Below are 21011 nucleotides of genomic sequence, written 5' to 3' on the forward strand. Positions count from 1 at the left end.
AAAATTGCAAATATATATGTAAAACAAAAAAAGGGTATTTTCGGTATATAAAAAAAATATTTTATTGTTTTCACTGTTTTGGTAAAAAATATTAATTCCGAAAACGGTAAATTTACCGTTTTCGGAATTATTTGCTACAGTGTACTGTTTTCGGAATTAATTTCGAAAACTCTACCATTTTGGTAAATTATTCTTTATTATATAATATTGGTTAAATAATTGACTCACCCGGAAAAGGAAATTATTTTGATTAGTGATAAATCAACATTCTGTTTCAGCTTTATTTCTCTTCATGGGCTTTAAGCCCATCAATTGACATAGTTCAGAAAGCCCATGATGAAGAAAAAACCATAATGACTGTTCTTGAAAGGTAGGTCTCCATGGGTCAATGCACCTGAAAATAGTGCAAGGTGTGTCACACAAGAGAAGCAAGAAATTGACCTGCTCAGATTGAATATTTTTTTTTTACTTGATCAAACTTTTTTAAAATGAATGGCCAGTGAACTCAGGAATTTAGAAATCAAATTTATTTGTGAAAATTATCTTCTTTTTTTAATAATTTATTAAAATTTTGTGGTCTACATCCTTGCGGCATCTCATCATATTTTACTACTTTTTGATGTCACAAGGAGGTGCAGGAACATTCTTGACTAATTTTGGTAGGAAAGTTTTCAATCTGAGTAATTTTAATTTTAAAATGAAGATATTATTTTAACATATATTGACACTAACAAGCATTATAAATAACTTGAGACTTTTATTGGGAGGGCCAAAAGTATGCTTTAATCTCCCCCCATGGGACAAAAACATTTGAGTGGATCTAGGATGCTTGAAAAGATAGGAATATGATTGACATTATGTCCAACTTTATAAATATGGATGAATCTAAGGAAACTATATGGTAGTCAATGATAGAAAAATATTAATAGGGGTGCTATCAATCTTAATTGCAAAAAAAAAAAAAAAGGATTCAATTATGATCTCTAGATGAAGTAGTCAGATTTAAGATGAATCCCGTAAACAAATCACTTGGTATTCTTTTCCTTGTTTCTCTGTAATTTATGTTTTGTATGTATTTAATCATTTGGGATTTGAATTAAATATGAGATTATTGGAGGGATTCAGAAGTTAGACCGACGACCTTCAAAAAAAATATTTCTACAATTTAACATCATTTGCGAGATTGAGCAAGTCATGTTCCTCCAAAGAACATGGGGACTAGCCTAAAGATGTTGCATTAGTCAGAAATTAGAGAATTGAAGATCAACTTGACCTTTAAATCCTATTGTTCTCAATATGCTTATTGCATCATTAGCATTTGTAGTAGATCTATTCTCCTGGGGATTATTACGACATTTTCATCCTTCAATATGGCCTAGTTGATCGTGGTGTGGTGATGCACGGTGGGATTCTTATTAAATGAAATGGGCATAATGGTACAATATCATTCCAATCTTTAAAAAAGAAAAGTAAAATAGGGAAAAAGTTAAAAATTAAAAGTTCCTTGATTATTCGACCAAAATTGAATATGAATATGGTCTTAGTTAGAAAGATCTAAGTCTTGATGAATCAGATTTTAGAAATCTGAATCAGAATATTGATATATTTAAATCCAACCTGGATCCAACCATTTTATGGTCTAGGTTTTGTGCTCCATCATCTCAATTGGTAAAAAGTGAAGAATGGTAAAAGCAAAGGGTAAGGTTATATGATTTTGCTAGAATATGTGGTGACATACACATCAATGTTTGATACATACGCATTGAAATCCTTATTTCTAAAAGAAAAACAAAGGTGAAATTAAAGATAAAAGATTAATGATAAGAGGGGGAATTATCAACAAAAAAAAAATCTAATTAATAATTATTTATAAAAAATATTATTTTTTGTAAAATTACAAAATAAATCAAAATTGGCACTTGAAGTGACGCAATTTAATTTTTCGAATTTTTTAAAAATTTCCATTACTTCAATAGGCACAACTTTTAAAAAAAAAAAAAAAAAAAAACCTTCATCAATTAAAGTGGCACAATTTTTATTAATTTTTTTTTTAAAATTTCGGCACTTAAAGTGGCACAAAAAACGAGATTAATATTGAACGACAAAGGTAAGAGAGAAAGAAAAGGGGATTCAAGAACAATCAATGGAGGCAATGATCCCTGCTACTCAATATAGGGCACGGCCAAATGCAAGGGGGGGAAGAATCTCCATGGGAGGTCCATAAGCAAGGAGAATACTCTAAGCTTTCAAAACCAAATATCGAATTCCCTCATTTTGATGGCATGAACGACAAAGATGCGAGAGCAAAGAAAAGGGATTCAAGAATAGTGAATGGAGGCAATAATCCCTGCTTAATGACAATGAATTTCTTTGGCATTCAAAGCTCTTACAAGTCATGAGATACCTCTTTCTATCTATTTCTTAAGTGGGATCAGAACATTCTAAGCTCTCAAGAGCATGAGAACTTTTGATTCCTGACTTTTAACTATTTCTTAAAAGGAATTGATACATTTCAATCTCATTAATTAGGGATGCTTACAACACCCTGCCAGATTCCTATTCATTTCCTAAGAGGGCTCGAAACATTCTAACCCATCACAAGTTAGAAGAACTTTCGATTCTTGACTTCTATCCATTTTTAAGGGGTCTTGTCAACGTGTGCCCTTAAAATGCAATAAATACACTATAGAATTTAGAATCTTAGGCCATTTTGGTAAAAACTAATGTTTTAAGGGCATTTTTGGTACAAAATCCAATTTCCAAAGTGTATTTATTGCACTTGACACGTTAACAAAATCCTTTTTTAAGAGAGTCGTGATAATCTCATACCCCATTTGGCATACTCCTTCGATGCCCCTAATGTGACATGTGCAAGAATTGTAGATCTGTACTCCTCAGGATACACAATTGCACAACTACAGGGAATACATATCTATGGTTCTAGCACATGTCATGCCAGGGGGACTCGATTGAGTATGCCACGTGGAGTCATTTTATTCCGATTTTTTTAAAAGAGGGATTGAAACATTAAAATTCCTCAGAAATTAGGGAGACTTTTGGCACGCACTGAGTCCTATCAATTTCTTAAGAGAAAATGAAACATTTTGACCTAGGGATTTTGGAGAACTTTCAATTCCTACATCTCCAATCCAAAGTGAAGAAAATAGCAGGTGCCAACTAGCTTAGTTGGTAAAAGTAAATGGGTGATGGTACCATAGACATGTGTTCATTTTCCACAAGCATCGATTTATTGATCCCATTAAAAATAGGTTTTAACGATCTAAGAAAAAAAAAGTGAAGAATTTACAAATGGGAGTTTGTGATAATATACAACCAAAACAAAGATCATTCAATTTCATGAATTGGTGTGTTATGACTAAAATTTGGTGCGGCAATAGAAGTTCTCTCATTCTCTCTGGTTGTCCAATGGCTCAGTAGATGATTGATGAAAAGCCTCATGCAGTTCACGTGAATAATCCCATACCGTGCCTGACCATTTGAACCAAACTCAATTGGTTCTTATAACCATGGGGGGAAACAATGACCAAGTAAATATTGAGATCAGGTGTAATCAATCAACTAGAAGGGTAATAAAGTCTTCCAGTCCAATCCTCTGTTTTGTGGTAAGATCTTGAAAATTACAAAATTTTGAGAAAAAAAAAGAGTGCACAAGTCAAGGAATTTATAATTTTGCTAATTAATAAAAGATTGAAATCAAATTTAGGAACACGCATAACATTATTAAGACATATTTTATTTAAAAGAGTGAAACGTCCAAGGTAGGAAATACCTGTTTATAAAATTTGAAATAGTTTTTTTTTATACTATGATTTTAGTGTGATATGATCATTACTTTTATAAAGCAATGTGATCGTCACTTTTAGAATGGTAACAACAATCTTGATAGTTTTTAGCGAGATCATCAATTTCATAAATCAGCGATATTGTCAGTTTTCAAATTAAAATCAGTGATCTCGCTATCTTTTAATTGTCACTGTGACTGTAACTTTAAAATATCCATGTAATCTTGTTCTTCATGTTTTGGGAATTAAAATGAAAAGTGAGCCGGAGTGGGATTGTCTTCAAAAGTCGAGCACATTTTTGAAATTTTCTCTTTCTCCAATGTAGATGAATCAATTGAATATTTTTCTCGTCGAATTCAATGATGTTGAAGATGAGGATTAGGTATTAGTCGGCTTCAATTTAAAACCCTTGAAGTCTTTCCCAAGTTGTGTAAAAGTTAGGTATTAGTCGTCTTCAATGGTGAAAATATTAAATTTCAATTTAATGCCCTTTAGATCTTTCCCAAATTGAGTAAAAGTTAGGTTTTAGTCGGCTTCAGTTGTTTACAAACAAGTTGAAGTATAAAAGATATTATTGGATGATCACCAAACAACAATTATGTACTATTTAGATTGAGATTATTAATTAGACTCCGAGTCATGGTTTCTAAACTCTGTATGTTTTAAGTTTTATTATTATTAATTATTATTTTTTTTAATTATTATAATTATTTTTTATTTTTTATTTTTTATTATATTTTATTTTCTCATTACTCTAATAAAATAGTAATATATGATTTATTATTATTATTTATTTATTTTATTTATTGTTATTTATTTTATAAAAGTATATATTTATTATTATAATTATTTATTAATTTTATTATTTTCTTTATTTACCTTAATTTTGTGGAATATCATTTAAAGATGTAGGGTGGTTCGGTCATTTTAGTTGGAACTGTCTTTAGCTTTGCATAAGAGCTCCTTCGCGGAGCACCTCAAAGAAGAGTCATTTCAGACTTTAATTTAAAGCTCCATAAGTCTATAAAGTTCAAACGAAAATCAACTTGTGGGTTTTTCCCGCTTAAAAGCTCTAAAGTCAAAGAAACGTAGCGTAGAAGCCCAAACGAACAGGCCCTTAGCTTTTGAGTTCATTTTTTTTTTTTTTCAGTTTAATTGATAAGTAACAAGCGTGAAAATAAATTTGAAAAAAAAAAAAAAAATCATACATTAAAAGGAACAAATGAATTTTTGATTTTTTTTTATAATTTTTTTTGACAAAAAAAAAAAGTATTAGTTACCAAAAGCACTTCTATGTTTGTGAGACCAAATCTATCAAGTGGGTGAAAAGGTTACTAATGTAAAGTAGAAAATTTCTCTTTTGAGATGTTAAATAACATCATAGACCAAATCAAAAATTAAATTTTTTTATATGATCAATCTTACCACTTTAGATAATATCCTTATCTGGTCCAATCGACATAAAAAAAATTTATAAATAGGTCTCTCATGAATATTGTAAAGGCAACCATTAAGTCCTGCAGGAAACCTATCTAAATTAGTTCCGTTCAATTCTGGGACCTAACTACCTCGAAATCCAAATGGAATCCGAGTCCACATGGCTGAGTCTCGAGTCAACTCAGACGAGTTTTAAAACTGGGGATTTTTATTTCTTTATTTTGCATTTTTGTGCACGTTTGTCCAATGAAAAGAAGAGTCGTTCCTCTTCTTCTTTATTACTTTACTGGCATCTTTGTAAATATGTTTGTCGGTGGGCACGATAAGTGATGTCTCAAAAGTCAGTTGTTGATCACAAATACTGGTCTTTTGTGTTTGTCATGCAAATAGTGCCACGGAAGACTAGTATTCAATTCTACACCCAAAAGTCAAAAAGCTATGATTATTAAAAATCAAGTTTTTTTTTTTTTTTTTTATTGGAAGTTAATCAAGTACAAATCCCGGCCCATGATTTCAAATCATCTTCTCTAAACAGATTTTTTTGGGAAAAAAAAAAAGTGTGAACTCTGAACAGTGATGCATAGAAACTATAATTTCTAGAGTCGACAAACTCCGATGGGTACGCCAGAGACTATAATTTCTAGAGTCGTGATATTCTGTCAATCCCACGTGGCAAGTTCAGGAATCATAGATCTGTGCTCATCAGGACACATGATTACCTTTAGATACTCAGTGAATTTAATATTATCTATCATAAACCTTATCTGGAAACCTATAACCATACAAACTCTCACGCTCTCAATACCAATCAAATTCTCTAGATGCAAAATATCCCAATTTGTGAGGAATTTGGAGTTTGAAATTCTCGTTGTTTTCAAGTAAGTCATATTTTCTTCTCCATTAATTTCTTGCATATTATCTTGGTTACATTAATTATTAGTCTTTTAGTTCTTTAAATCATGTAATTAGATTTCTTCACTTAATTACTTTTAAATTTGCATAATTTATTGATATTAGTAGTTTGTACCTAGATTGCATCGAATTTTGATTTTAGAGATTTTTTTTGCTTCTTAAAATAAGCTTCATGCAACCATGATCTACGTTTCCCATCTATGATTCTGTTCGGAATGATATTCATGATGCAATGTCAAACGTTGAATTGTGGAACAAATCCAATTCATAAAAAATGATTTTTATGCCTTCCATGAAATCAGAAATTCATTAAGATTGCAACCCATCGGTTAATGTGAAATGATAGGCTTGCTTTATTGTTTGAGCAACATTGTTTCGATTTTTGACATTGTTACTTCATGCATGATCTGATCTATGCCTTGTTTTCGGCAGATCAATTACAGCCTTATCACCATTTTAATGATATTGGTCATACATGACATCATATATGTGTGTATGTGAATGTGTTTTGAATATTTGAGATTTACAAAATAAGAATTGAGAAAGCTGTGCATTTATTATTATGTTTCTATGTAAAAAGGCTACAATATATACACATATACAGGATCAAATCATGATCTGAACAGCAAAGAAATAAAATAAAATCTCAACTAATTCCCTTGAATGAAGGGATTACAAATTCCTAATTATGTGTAGTAAAGATTATCTCCAAATTTAACGTCAATCAAATCTCAACAAATCTTGACACTCCCCCTCAAGTTGGAGCATGTATATCCAGCATGTTCAACTTGCTTCTTAAGTCTTTAAACACGTTTCCTCCAAGAGCTTCTGTAAAAATGTCTGCCAACTACAAATGGGATAGAACAAATTCTTTAACAATCTGACCTTCTTGTATCTTTTCTCTTACAACATGGAAATCGAGTTCTATGTGCTTGGTGCACTCATGATATACTGGATTTGCTGCTATGTGAAGTGCAGCTTGATTATCACATAATAACTTTGCTAGTCCTGTGGAAATCTACATATCATTAAGCAAAAATTTGAGCCAAGTTAATTCATAAGTTGTAACTGCCATGGACTTGTACTCAGCTTTCGAGGATGATCTTGAGACTGTTTTCTACTTCTTGGCTTTCCATGAAATCAGTGAATTTCCCTAGCACACACAATAACCTGTAGTTGATCTTTGAGTCATAGGACAATTCGCCCAATTTGCATCATAATAAGTCTTCAAGTTGAAAGAATTGCTTAATGAAAATAACAAGCTGAGATTGGACTTCCTTTAAGGTACTTAATAATGCGAGGAGTAGTATCCCAATGAGGCTTTCTTGGTGCATGCATAAATTGGATTAGGATATTAACTGAGTATGTGATGTCTGGTCTTGTGATTGTGAGATAGATTAATTGCCCAACTAATCTCGTATAGCGCTTTGGATCATGTAACAAATCATCTTGAGCATCCGTGAGTTTTAAATTTACTTCCATTGGGAAATTGGAAGGTTGAGCACTCAAGTAACCAATATCATTTATAATCTCTAAGTTATATTTTCGTTGAGAGATTACAACGCCTGTTTTGGACCTTGCAACTTCCAAGCCAAGAAATTTTTTTAGATAACCGAGATCTTTGATATGGAATTGTTGATGCAAAAATTCTTTGAGACTTTGTATAGCAGTTGCATCATTGCTTGTTATCACCATGTCATCTACATAGATGAGCACCATAATTGTAGACGGACCTTTAGTCTTCACAAATAAAGAATAATTTGAATGTGATTAAACAAAATCAACATTTTTGATAGCATGAGAGAATTTTGCAAATTAATTTCGAGGGACTTGTTTAAGCTCATAGAGAGACTTATGCAATCGACATACAAACTTCTCCCCTTATCGACAAAGACTCGGTGGTGGAGTCATAAATACCTCTTCCTCTAAATCACCATAGAGGAAGGCATTGGTCACATCCATTTGATGTAAGGGCCACTGTTTGGCAGTAGCAACAAGAAGAATACATCGAACAGTTGTTAACTTGGCAACAGGTGCAAATGTTTCAGTGTAATTCAAGCCTTCTTGTTGAAAAAATCTTTTAACTAACCTTGCTTTGTAAGGTTCAATCGTGCCATTAGAATTATATTTTATACAATATACCCATTTGTTGCCAATGGGACGATGACTAGTAGGCAAAGGAACCAAAGACCGTGTTTTTAAGAAGTAAGGGCATCAAGTTCACGTTGCATGGCCTCTTGCCATTTCAGATCTAATACAGCTTGTGCATATAAGGTTGGTTTGAGAACACTTGAAATAGGATTGACAAAGTGTTTATGATTAGAAGATAAAGAATCATATGAAATGTAGTTACTTAAAGGGTACGAAGTATCTGACTTACTTGAAAATACCTGGTTGGAGATTGCATTTGATGGCATTTGTTCGATTGTACATTACAGATTTAAAAATGAACAAATACTATAAAACTTTGGTGAGCAAAATTCGTTCCACAGGGACAATAGTGATTCGGATCTTCTTTCGATTCAAAACCAAAACAGATTTTAAAAATCAAATTAAAATTGAGTATAGAGAAATTGCAGCTAAGAGGTAGAATAAAATTAAAGCAAGAATTGAAACTAAAGCAATGTAAAAATTAGAAAAATCAAATCAACCTTTGCAAATTATCTTCAAATTCTTAGCAATTTTAATTCGATCTTAATCCACGCAACAAAACTCTTATTCATGGATCGAAGGACAAGTCGGGTTATTCTTTTAGTTGAATTCAAAATATGTGTGAATCCTAAATCAGGATGGGATTATCAAATTTGTATCTCAAGTTTGTTACTGAGCATCATTAAGCTTGACCTTATCTAAGCATGAATCATTAAATTGAGGACAATGAATATAAATCGAATAATCCCATACTTAATAGTCTTTACATTAACACAGTTAAAACATGTGTAAATAGAATTAATTAACAAGATCAAGATAGACTCGCTCTTACATCATTGACCTCTCTATGGAGAGTCTAGCTGATCATTGAGAGGAACAAATTGCAATAAAGTAAAATAGAGAAAGTATTGTGGAAAAGAGAACGAAAAAATTCTTTACTGCACTTTGATTCCAAGCTTGAAAGTATGATCAACTACAATGGTGTTACAAGAAAGAAGAAAAGGGAAATAGATGATTCTTGAGATCTCACTTCTACAAGGATTTTCTCTCTAAACAAAAATAGAAAATAACGGAGTATAATTAGGAAGAAGAAAAGGGACCCCTTCCTTTGGGACAACCCCTCAATTTATAGCATTTCTTTTCGAGTTTTGGGTCAAATTTTCTTTAGTTGGTTCGAGAAAGATCTACCACTACAATGGCCAAAAGGTCTAGAAACTTCAACTCAAATCTCGAGGCATAATTCATTGAGATCACCGTGGAGTACCACAAGGATGTCCCGGCCCAATGACGTGGTGGAATTGAACTCTGGTCTTTGGTTGGCTGCTCCATTTTGGCTTGAGCATTGTAACAAATTTGTTTCAATATTATTTGTCTCCAAATTTTTTCCTTTTTACCTGTAATTAGTAAGAAATTTTATTAGCTCAATGATTTTGACATTTTTATATAATTTGTTTTTATTTAAGGAGAAATAACAATCACATGTCAATAATCCTTGTGTAATTATGATCCCAAAAATGACTTTATGGGACCTTATTAACATTGTACTCACCTGTTTACAATGAAAATCTTGAAGAAGAATGGATGGTTTCTTGGTGCGTTTACTTCTATGAAGAGTAGGTTCTGGGGATGAGACAAGAGATGAGGAATTTTCTATGGAAGTGGTCTCGGGTAATGGAAAAGTAAAGGGATTTATAAGAAAAGGTGACTCAGTGGGGTATTTAGTTATCTGAGGTTGAGAAATGTTTGTAGCTGGTAAAGGTTCTGTGGTATGAAAAGGAAAATTTTCCTCATGAAAGATGACATATTGGCTTGAGAAAAATTGGTGAGTTTTGAAATCATATAAGCGATAAGCTTTTTGACCAATGGGATAACCAACAAAGATGCATTTTCTGGTGCAAGAGTCAAATTTGTGAGTGGGGTACAAATTTGTTGCATAACAAAGACATCCAAAAACTCGCAAGTTAGCGTAAATGGATGGCTTGTTATACAACATTTCAGAGGGAGATTTGTGTTGTAGCATAAGGGTAAGAAGACGATTAATAAGGTAGGTGGTGGTAAGCAATCTCTCCCCTCAAAACTGCAATAAAAGATTAACATAAATTCTTTAGGCCCTGCCAACCTTTAAGAGATGTCGATGCTTTCGTTCAATTACATCATTTTGTTTAGGTGTAGATGGACAAGAACTTTGAAATGATATACCAAGATTGGAAAATATGATTTCATGGATATGAATTTTGAGCTATTATCACTTCAAATACATTTAACTTGGCAATTAAACTGAATATTGACAAAAGAGATGAAGGTTTTTAGTAACCCTTGTATTTCGGACTTGAATTTAATTAGGAATATCCAGGTGAATCTAGTATAGTCATCAACAATGGTTAAAAAATAATGTGCCCCTGCATGAGTTGCAGTACGAAGGGGTCCTCAAATGTCACGGTGGATAAGATCAAAAGAATGTAAAGTTTGAATAGTACTAGAAAGAAAAGGTAGCCATGTTTACTTAGCCAAATGACAAGTTTCACACGAATGTTGAGAATTAAATACAAATGAAGGAATAACTTGACTCACAAATTGTGAGGGTGCCTTGGAGGAATGTCCTAACTACTAGTGCCCTGGAATTTTTGGAGTGGAATTCACATGAAAAGTGATTGGTTTGGTAGGTGATGCATATTTTATTGATGGCACAAAGTAGTACAAGCCATTAAGTTGCTTCCCCAAACCAATCATCTTCTTCGAAGTTGGGTTCTGAAAAAAGTGAATAAAACAATTTAAGGTAGTTGTGAATTGGCTAATTGATAGTAAATTGACATGGAAAGATGGAGCACAGAGTATGTTTTTAACATGCATATGGTCTGAAAGTTGGGTGGAACCTATACCAGTTATGGCAGAGCAAGCACCATTGGGCAAGGTTACTTGAGAAGAGAGAGGAGGGGTGATTGAAACAGATGTGGCTATGTGATTAGTGGCACCATTGTCAAGGATCCAATGGCTCAAGGTTGTTTTTTGTGTAGTAAAGGAAGAACAGAAAGGAATAGAAATACATGTATAGTTTGCTTGGGCAGATTGTTTACCATTAAAAAAGGCTTTGATTTGAGCAAGTTCCTTAGGGGTGAATTGAGGTGTAAGTTTGATAGAGGGCTTGTGTGAGTCTGAAATTATTTCTGCACTGGCTTGGTGAGCAGGGGGTTTTCTACTTCAATTGGGTGGCTGAACTTCTTTGCCATAAAGTTTGTGATCAATTGAGAAAGTAACATCGATCCACATTGTGTGAGTAGTGCCTTCATAATAAGAGCAATGAAGAGGTTTTCAATTGCCTTGAGGCTTGGAATAAGAGAATGACCACTGTTTTTGTTATCTTGAAGCCACAGGTTGTGACTCCTTGGAATTTCCATAAGTATTGATACTTATGGCATGAATAAGATCACAGTTCTTTGTTTCAGTAAGGCCTCACTGCTTTTCTTCTTCACATAAAAGTGAATATGCCTTTTTGACAGTTGGTAAATGATGCATGGGTATAATCTGTCCTCTTGCAACAAAGTATGTCTCATTGAGTCTCATAAGAAATTGACCAGGCTGAATTCCTTCTTTCTTTTCTTTTAGATCTTTTTGTCCTCTACATGTGCATGTGATTGAAGGGTTGCAAGTAGTTAGCTCATCCTACAACATTTTCATCTTTGTATAGTGAAAGCGCCCTCGATCCGCGGGGTGCGCAGATCCGCTTTTGACCCTTGAGGTTTGGGAGTCGCCACCTAGTTATTGTGGTCTAGGAATCAAACTGACTCTAACATGGATAAAAAGAATTAATCTACCACAAAAAATCTGAATTCGGGGATCATGTTACAGGGTTGGAAGGTGTTAGGCACCAACCCCGCCCGGCCAATGCCGGTCTCTACTTATCCCAAATAAATCTACATCGCTAATGACAAACCTAAAAAAAAAATAATAAAAAAGCTTACCTTTGATCTGCAAAAGTGCTATTCCCTCAGATCTGGTGAGAATGGCTCCTTGTACCGTATTCCTTACTTAGTTCTATCTCCGGATCTGATTTCTGATCTCCGAGGTAAAGTATCTCCTTCTTGGATCTGGGTGCTTCGAATTTGTTGTGGATTTTTGGGATGTTTTTGAGAGGTTTTTGGGTATTTTTTAGGCTAAAATCGGAGTATGGGTGTTAGGGAAGGAGTTGGGACTCCAAAATTAGGGTTTTGGAGGGGTTGTGGAGGCTTCTTCACCTACTTTTTCTAGGGTTTTTTCTTTGATACGAAAATAAGGTGTGGAGGCTCCTATTTATAAAGTTTTTAAAAGCATTAGGGTTTGATTAGGGTTTCTTTTAGGGTTTTGACTTAGTCTTTAGGGTTTTAATTTAGGGTTTTGACTTTAGTCTTATGAGATTGACTTGATTAGTTTATATTAGGGTTTTGATTTAGGGTTTTGACCTTAGTCTTATGAGATTGACTTGATTAGTTTAGATTAGGGCTTTGATTTAGGGTTTTGACCTTAGTCTTATGAGATTGACTCGATTAGTTTAGATTAGGGTTTTAATTTGAAGTTTTGACTTTAGTCTTATGAGATTGACTTTAATACTTGACTCTAGTCTTACTTAATTGACTTTAATTTTGACTTTAGTCTTATTTGATTAACTTTAATATCTTGACTTTAGTCTTTCTTGATTGACTTTAATTTTTTGGAGAACCCCCTCTATTATATCTTTGATTCTTTGGACACCCAATGGAGGGGTCCTTAAAGAAATATCTTGCGAACCATCAACAATTTTTCTTGAAAGCCTGATTGATCAATTTTTTGGTTTAAATTTTATAATTAATTTTATTAATGTTTCACTTTACATTATTTAATGATTTATTTATTAATTTCGAAATTTTTAATTATTAAAATTATGAAATTACCATTTTGCCCTCGGAGAGGATTTTTTACATTTTAAGTCGTTTTTCAATGTTCCAGGATGTTTTGGAATCCGTTTTTCGTAAGGAATTCAATGGGAATGTTGGTTTTTATCATTTATGAAGTTTTTTGTATGAAATGATCGTGAACTTTATGAGGGGTATTTTCGTAATTTTGTCAAATTTTGTGAAAATTGGCGAAATGGTTTACTTGGTTTCGATTTGTTATTTTATGTGTTTGAGTGGGTTTTCCTAAGCGTAATGCAGGCTCTAGGGTTGTTTTGATGTTAGGGGTTTTTTGGTAATTTTAGTGATTTTTATCGTGAAGCTTCTTTTTGGTTTGCAAGATGATGATTTCTATGTTTCTGGGGTCATATTTTCCTAGTGTAGCGTGGTTTCTAAGTTTTGTCAGTTCGAGATACCTCATCCGGATTTCTGAAACATATCTGGTAACAAAATAAAGCATTGGAATAAACATCCATCATTGGGAACCTTTGCGATCGGGTCGACGACTTGATTAATCAGGCGGATGCAAAAATGGGGTGTCTACATATAGTAAAAAAAATGGATTCTTGATTTAGTTTCAGTTCAACAATGGATCATTGAGTTTGATAATGATGAGAAAAATCACCTTGAGAGAATCGTTCTTGAAGATCTATCCAAATTTCTGAGAGAGTTTCAACATAGAGAACACTGTTTGTAAAGTCCTGACTTAGAGAATTGAATATCCAAGAGAGTGTTATATCATTGCAACGCTGCCATAAAGAGTATTTGGGATCCTTTTCATTTGTAGTGGTAACGGTTCCTTTGATGAATCCCAATTTGTTTTTGGCACTAAGGCTGATCAACATCGATCATTTTCACATGGTATAATTTGTTCCATCTAAGACTTTTGGAACAAGGATCATGTCGGGATGATCAGAAGGGTGAAGAAACAGAGGATCTACTGAATCAATCGCAGATGTAGACATGTTTAGTCAATGTATGCGAAAATTTATAGAAGTAATATGACCATTACTCTAATACCATGACAAAATAAGAATTGAGAAAGTTGTGCATTTATTATTACGTTTCTGTGTTAAAAGACTATAATATATATACATACAAGATCAAATCATGATTTGAACATCAAGGAAATAAAATAAAATAAATATGTACAGTAAATATTATCTCCAAAATTAACGTTAATCAAATCTCAACAAAACACCCTTCTATTTTTTGTCAATATTAGAGATATTCCCTCGTATTTTTAAACTTATATATGACGTGCCCCCTTTGACCTATTGCTCTCTCAATGTTTAGGGTGATTTAAACATCTCTCTATTTTTGGTGAACATTTAAGATATCCCTATGTTTTTAAACATGCTCCCTTTAACTTGTTAGTTGTTGCTGGGTGATTTTGACGCCCCTCTATTTTTGTGAATAATTGAGATAGTCCTTTAATTTTCCCCTCAATTTTTTTTGGATAATTTACTTACACTCGTCTAGTTTGGGTGAATTTTTGAGATAACTTGAATCCTCTCTCTCTCTTTTTTTTTTTGTGTGTGTGACATAGGCACCAAAATTTTGGTGAATATTTGAAATATAGTATGTTTTAAAACTAGTGACAAACCATGTTAGACCTTGTTCTTCTTTTTCTACACTAACAAAAATATAATCTAAATAACCTCATTATCACATTGTAACAAAAAAAAAATTAAAAAAGAAAAACTTTAATTTTTGTTGCTAAATCCATATATCTTCAACTTCTATAGTAAATTAATTTTTAATCTATTTAAACTCATATTCAATCCATCATTTTTGAACCTTGGCTTACTACCTTGTAGAAAATCCTAAAATTTCTTTTATATCAATCCATGAATTCTTGTGCTCAAAGTTTGAAGGTTTTGATGTCATGTTGTATTAGTCTATTAGATAAGATGTCAAGGGGGCATGTTGGTTTTTTTCTAAGATATTTGAGATATACTACGTTTCAAACTTCTGACATTATCAATTGACTTAGGTCTTCTCCAATAGACTAGTAAGAAATTGTATAAATGCTTTTTTCTTCATTTTCTAACAAAAGAATCCTTGAATTTTCTCCCCAAAATCAGTCATATTAACTATAGTTTGACCGTTGACTTAGGTTTTCTCTCATATATAGGTTAATAAGAAATGATATAAATGCCCTTTCTCTTCAATTTCTAAAAAAAAAAAAAAAAAAATCCTTGAATTTTCTCCCCAAAACCAGTCTTATTCCAGTTACACAAAAATCCTGCCTCGGCCCCAGTATGTCTGTGTTCTATAAATCCTTCTAAGTAAAAAATCTCTCTCTCTCTCTCTCTCTCAAATAATGAAAGATACATATTTTTTATTAAAAGAAAAGTAATTGGGATAGAAACAGTTTTTTAATAAATAAAGAAGATTAGAGAAGTGTGCTTATTAAAATATTTTTGTTATTTTGAATATTTTTCTTAGTGTTTCTTACCTTGTACAAAATACTTACAGTATAATTTAACAATGAATAAGTATTACATAAAATATGTATTTTTAATATAATACATTTTTTTTTTTTTTGAGTTTCTTAAGTAATAAATTATTTTTTCAATGTTTTCTATTACTTAAAATATCATTTTTAATTAAATTGTATTGAAATTCATGTTTTAAATAAAAAACAACAGACAAAAAATTGACCTATATTTGCTTTTAGGGTGAGTTAGTGGATGCTAGGGGTGCAACTTGGTTCAGTTTGAGGTCAAATTGGAACCGAACTCACATAAGTCAGTTCCCTGAAAGAAGAATAAGAACCAAACCAAATTCCATTGGAACCAAACCAACCCAAATCGAATTAAAGTCAATTTGATTCTACGGATTGCCAATATTCTATAAATTGTACGTAATATTTTTTAATAAAAAAATAAACATAAAATTTCATACAATAAATCTCAAATCTATTCATAAAAAGTCATTAGTTTATCCATAAAAAACTACTAATCTATGTCTTAACTCCTAAAATAATTCATAATAATTATATATATATATATATATATATATATATATATATATATATATATAGAGAGAGAGAGAGAGAGAGAGAGAGAGAGAGAGAGAGAGAGATTTATTTATAATTTTCCCTTTTTCATAAATGGAACCAAAATCTCCACTCACATATAATACCCCAAATCAGGAAAATTATTCTCCTTATATAGACACACATCAAGACTTCATTGACACAGAAGACTGGGAGGTTTGCGAAAGTAGTCCAACCTGACATCATCACTAGATTATCAGAATTTGTATCCTTAGTGGACCATCACATCAATTTGTTTGATCTGGAAATATTTTCATCAGGAATCAGAATTGTAGGTGAAAACATAAGACTCAAATAAATATGTGTTTGAATGTTATTCAAAAAGGTTCTTCGAATTACAATGGATCCCATATACAATGATTTATATTTTCCTGAAAGAGAAGCTTATTAGTGTTATACTATTCCATTACTTTAATAAAGTTCATGGATTATTGATTGGCTTCTTTTCCTTTTAATTAATTGAATTTTTTTTTTTCTAACTTGACTAGGAAGGGGAAGGAGAACAAGAGAGGATCAATGGCTGCTGAGGCTGTTGTTTCTACGGTGGTGCACAAACTCGGTGACTTTTTGATTCAGGAAGCACCCTTCCATCGTGGCGTGAAAGACAAAGCCGAGTGGATCCAAAGAGAACTGAGGAAAATACAGCGCTTCTTACAAGATGCAGAAGAAAAACAAAAAAATGACTTGAATGTGAAGAACTTGGTGGATGATATTAGAGATGTGGCTTTTGATGCAGAGGACGCTTTCGAGATGTACGTCCTTCATAAAACACAACAGAAGGAGAGGAATTTCCTAAAGAAGTGTGTTTTCATCTTCTATGATCTATATACCCGGCGTATGATTGGCATGGAGATCGAACGGATCAAGATTAAGATCACTGACATCTCCAATAGTCGATCCATTTATGGTTTTGAAACAATCGGAGGAGGAAGCAAAGAAGCATCAAGCTCTTCAACTGAACGGTTGCGTGAGAAGAGACGAACTTCTCCTCATCAGGCAGATGATGAAGCCCAGGTTGTTGGTTTAGAGAAGGATATAAATGAATTAAAAGCTCGACTAATTGGGCAATCCCCACAACGATGTGTGATTTCTATCGTAGCAATGGGGGGTCAAGGTAAAACTACACTTGCTAAAAAGGTTTATAACTGTGATGTTGTTAAGAACCATTTTAAAGTTCGTGCTTGGGTTTTTGTATCTCAAGAATACAATACAAAAGACCTTCTGCATGACGTAGCGAAGAAGTTCATGGGTCTCGGGCCACAAGAGATGAATGAAGAAGATCTTAAAGAACATATCAAGGGGTTCTTAAAAGAGAAAAGATATTTAGTAGTCATGGACGATGTTTGGAGAATTGATGTCTGGGATCTTCTTAATGATGTCTTTCCTAACACAAAGAATGGGAGCAGAGTTGTCTTTACCACTCGCAACAAAGAGGTAGCCTTGCACGCAGATCCAGTGAGCATCCCACTTGAACTAGCACCTCTGAGTGAAGATGATAGTTGGGTGTTGTTTACTAAGAAAGTTCTCTTGGTAGATGAAATTACCCTGGAACAATGTTTTCTTCCAAAAGAATTAGAGGAAGTTAAGACAAAAATCGTGAAAAAGTGTGGGGGTTTACCTCTTGCAATCGTAGTATTGGGGGGTTTCTTATCAAGGAAACGCAGAAGCATCGGTGAGTGGACAAAAGTACTTGACCGCATAAACTGGCAGCTTAATCAAGACCAAACACCATGCTCACAAATACTAGCTTTGAGCTATAATGACTTGCCTTTCGACCTGAAACTGTGCTTTCAATATCTTGGCATTTTCCCCGAAGACTATGAAATCTCCACAGGAAATTTGATAAAGTTGTGGATAGCAGAAGGATTTGTACAAAAACGAGGTGAAGAGGTAGCCGAAGACATTGCAGAGGACTACTTAGAAGAGTTGGTGGATAGATGCATGGTTCAGGTAGCAAGAAGGAGTCTTAATGGGAGTATCAAAACATGTCGTGTTCATGATCTTTTGAGAGACCTTGCAATATCAAAAGCCCAGGAAGTAAAGTGTTTTCAAATTCATGGCAGTGGAAATTCTTCTTCTACATCTTATACAGCCTTTAACAAGGTTCGTCGAATCGTTTTTCATTATAATATTGGCAACTTTTCTGTGGAGCAATTTTATGATAAGCATATTCAATCTTTGTTTTCCTTTGACTCAATGAGCCGAATACTTCTCAATAGACATATTCATATGGGTTTTGGAATGCTTAAAGTTCTTCATCTTATTAACCGTGGTTCACCTCATACTGAGTTGCCTAAGACAGTAGGAAAACTTATTCATTTAAGGTACTTACTATTAAGAGGGATTAGAGTGCGAAGGTTTTCATCGACCATAGGCAACCTCCGAAACCTACAAATCCTAAATATAGTTAGTGATGATCTAATCAAATGTGGTCGTGATGCGATGTCGAATATGGTCCACTTGCGACATTTTAAAGTTCGGTACTCTCCAGATTGGAAGGAACTATATAAGAAATTAACATTGCGAATAGATCCGCCAAGATGGAATGGGAATGGCTCTTCTTATTTTTCTTCTATAAGAAATCTTCAGACGCTGTGGGGAATAGAAATAGATAACAAGAGTCTTGTGAAGGATGGGTGGGAAAAGTTTACAAACCTCAGAAAGGTGTCCTTGTACGTAAATGTTGATTTAGAGTCACAAATGGAGGCATTTGCAGGGTGGATTACCAAATTGGACCATGTCGAATCCTTGCGTTTGGATTTTATAGAAAAATACGGAATGGAAAGGGAACCTATAGAAAAGTTAAACATATTTTCGAGGAATCACTTCAATCTCTACAAGCTCTTTTTGAGAGGTATAGTGATAGAAAAGCTCCTGTTCGGCCCTTGTGAATTCCCATCCAACCTCTCCCACCTGACATTGAGTAGATGTATTCTTGGAGAAGAAACATGGTCAATCTTAGGAAATCTGCCAAAACTCAAGTTCCTTTATATGGAGATATCTCATCTTAAAGAAAAGTGTGTGATTTTTCTTTCTGGAGGGTTCCCTCAGCTTGAAAAATTGGATTTGAATTGGCTACTTAGTTTGGAGGAATGGAAGATTGAGGAAGGAGCACTACCTTGTCTTAGAGAGTTGTCAATTAAACATTGTGATAATTTGAAGGCACTTCCAGATGGATTGCAGCGAGTAACCACACTCCAGAAATTAACATTACAGGAGATGACTGTCGAATTCGAGGCACGAGTCAAGCCAAATAAAGGAGAAGATTGGGGAAAGATTGCCCACGTGCCCAACATTCAGTTCTAGCAGATGATCTAACAAATTCAAGGTAAGTCTTTTATCAATAAGTTTATTTTTGGTAATTAAACATTTGTTCATTGTAAGCTTCTCAATTATATTGAATATCTTCTTTTATTTTTAGGTGGGTGTGGGAGTGGTGTTATATTGTACCAGCCATTCTTTTGATCTCCCTTTTTTACTAGATTCTTTCCTTTCATTTGTTTTTTCTTTGTCACTTTGTTCTAGTGGATGGGAAGTTTTTTTTTCTTTTTTTCTTTTTTTCTTTTTTTTTTTCTATGTTATACTTCAATTCAGATACAAATTTATGACTTTATGACTTGATGTTGTATTAGTTTTGCTAGTTTTATTATATAATATTGGGTAAATATGAAATTCAAACATTCTCTCGATCAGAAACATTTTAAACCCTTCATTTCTTTTCAATGACCTATTATTATTTAACTAACTGACTCACCGGAATAGGAAATTATTTTGATTGGTGATAAATCAACATTGTGTTTCAGCTTTATTTCTCTTCATGGGGTTTAAGCCCAACAATTGACATAGTTCAAAAACCCATGATGGAAAAAAAAAAATGACTGGAAATGCTTTAGATCTTCGAAAGGTAGACCTCCATGGGTCAATGCACCTGAAAATAGTGCAAGGTATGTCACACAAGAGAAACAAGAAATTGAGGTAACTACCTTAATTGAAAAGAGTTAGGCTAGTTTGACCAGCTTAGATTGAATTTTTTTTTATTTGATCAAAGGTTTTAAGAATGTATGGCCAGTGAATTCACGAATTTAGAAATCAAATTTAATTGTGAAAATTATCTTCTTTAATAATTTATTAAAATTTTGTGTTCTACATCTGATCGTATTTTACTATATATGTTAGGAAAGTTTTCAATCGAGTAATTTTAATTTTAAAATGAAGACATTATTTTAACATATATTGACACTAACAAGCATTATAAATAACTTGAGACTTTTATTGGGAGGACAAAACATTTGAGTGGATCTAGGATTCTTGAAAAGATAGGAATATGATTGACATTATATCCAACTTTATAAATATGGATGAATCCTAAAAGAACTATTAGGAGACACATCAAAGAGTTTAAGGAAACTGTGTGGTAGTCAAGGATAGAAAAATATTAATAGGGGTGTTATCAATCTTAATGCAAAAAAGGGATTCAATTATGATCACAAGATGAAGTAGTCGGATTTAAGATGAATCCCGTAAACAAATCACTTGGTGTTCTATTTCTTATTTCTCTATAGTTTATGTTTTGTATGTATTTAATCATTTGGGATTTGATTCAAGTATGAGATTGTTGGAAGGATTCAAAAGCTAGAACGACAGCCTTTAGAAAAATATTTCTACAATTTAACATCATTTGTGCGATTGAGCAAGTCATGTTCCTCCGAAGAACATGGGGACTAGTCCAAAGAGGTTGCA

The 21011-nt window shown here is 33.1% G+C and overlaps 1 protein-coding gene across 2 annotated transcripts; it reads left to right on the forward strand.

Moving 5' to 3' along the window:
* The first annotated feature begins 5771 nt into the window (after positions 1–5771).
* LOC147410311 (putative disease resistance RPP8-like protein 2) lies at positions 5772–19951 on the forward strand. 2 transcript variants are annotated; one of them, XM_086433771.1, is made up of 3 exons: positions 5772–6118; positions 16760–19599; positions 19693–19951. In XM_086433771.1, exons 1-2 carry the CDS (start codon positions 5856–5858, stop codon positions 19575–19577), a joined length of 3081 nt encoding a protein of 1026 aa, XP_086289897.1. In that variant the 5' UTR covers positions 5772–5855; the 3' UTR covers positions 19578–19599; positions 19693–19951. The 2 variants fall into 2 exon arrangements, with proteins under 2 accessions (XP_086289897.1, XP_086289893.1); XM_086433767.1 differs by having other exon boundaries at positions 16760–19951.
* The last annotated feature ends 1060 nt before the right edge of the window (positions 19952–21011 follow it).

The sequence above is a fragment of the Akebia trifoliata genome, chromosome 1 (genome assembly GCF_017979445.1).
Source record: "Akebia trifoliata isolate Shusen 1 chromosome 1, ASM1797944v1, whole genome shotgun sequence".
Lineage (NCBI taxonomy): Eukaryota > Viridiplantae > Streptophyta > Magnoliopsida > Ranunculales > Lardizabalaceae > Akebia > Akebia trifoliata.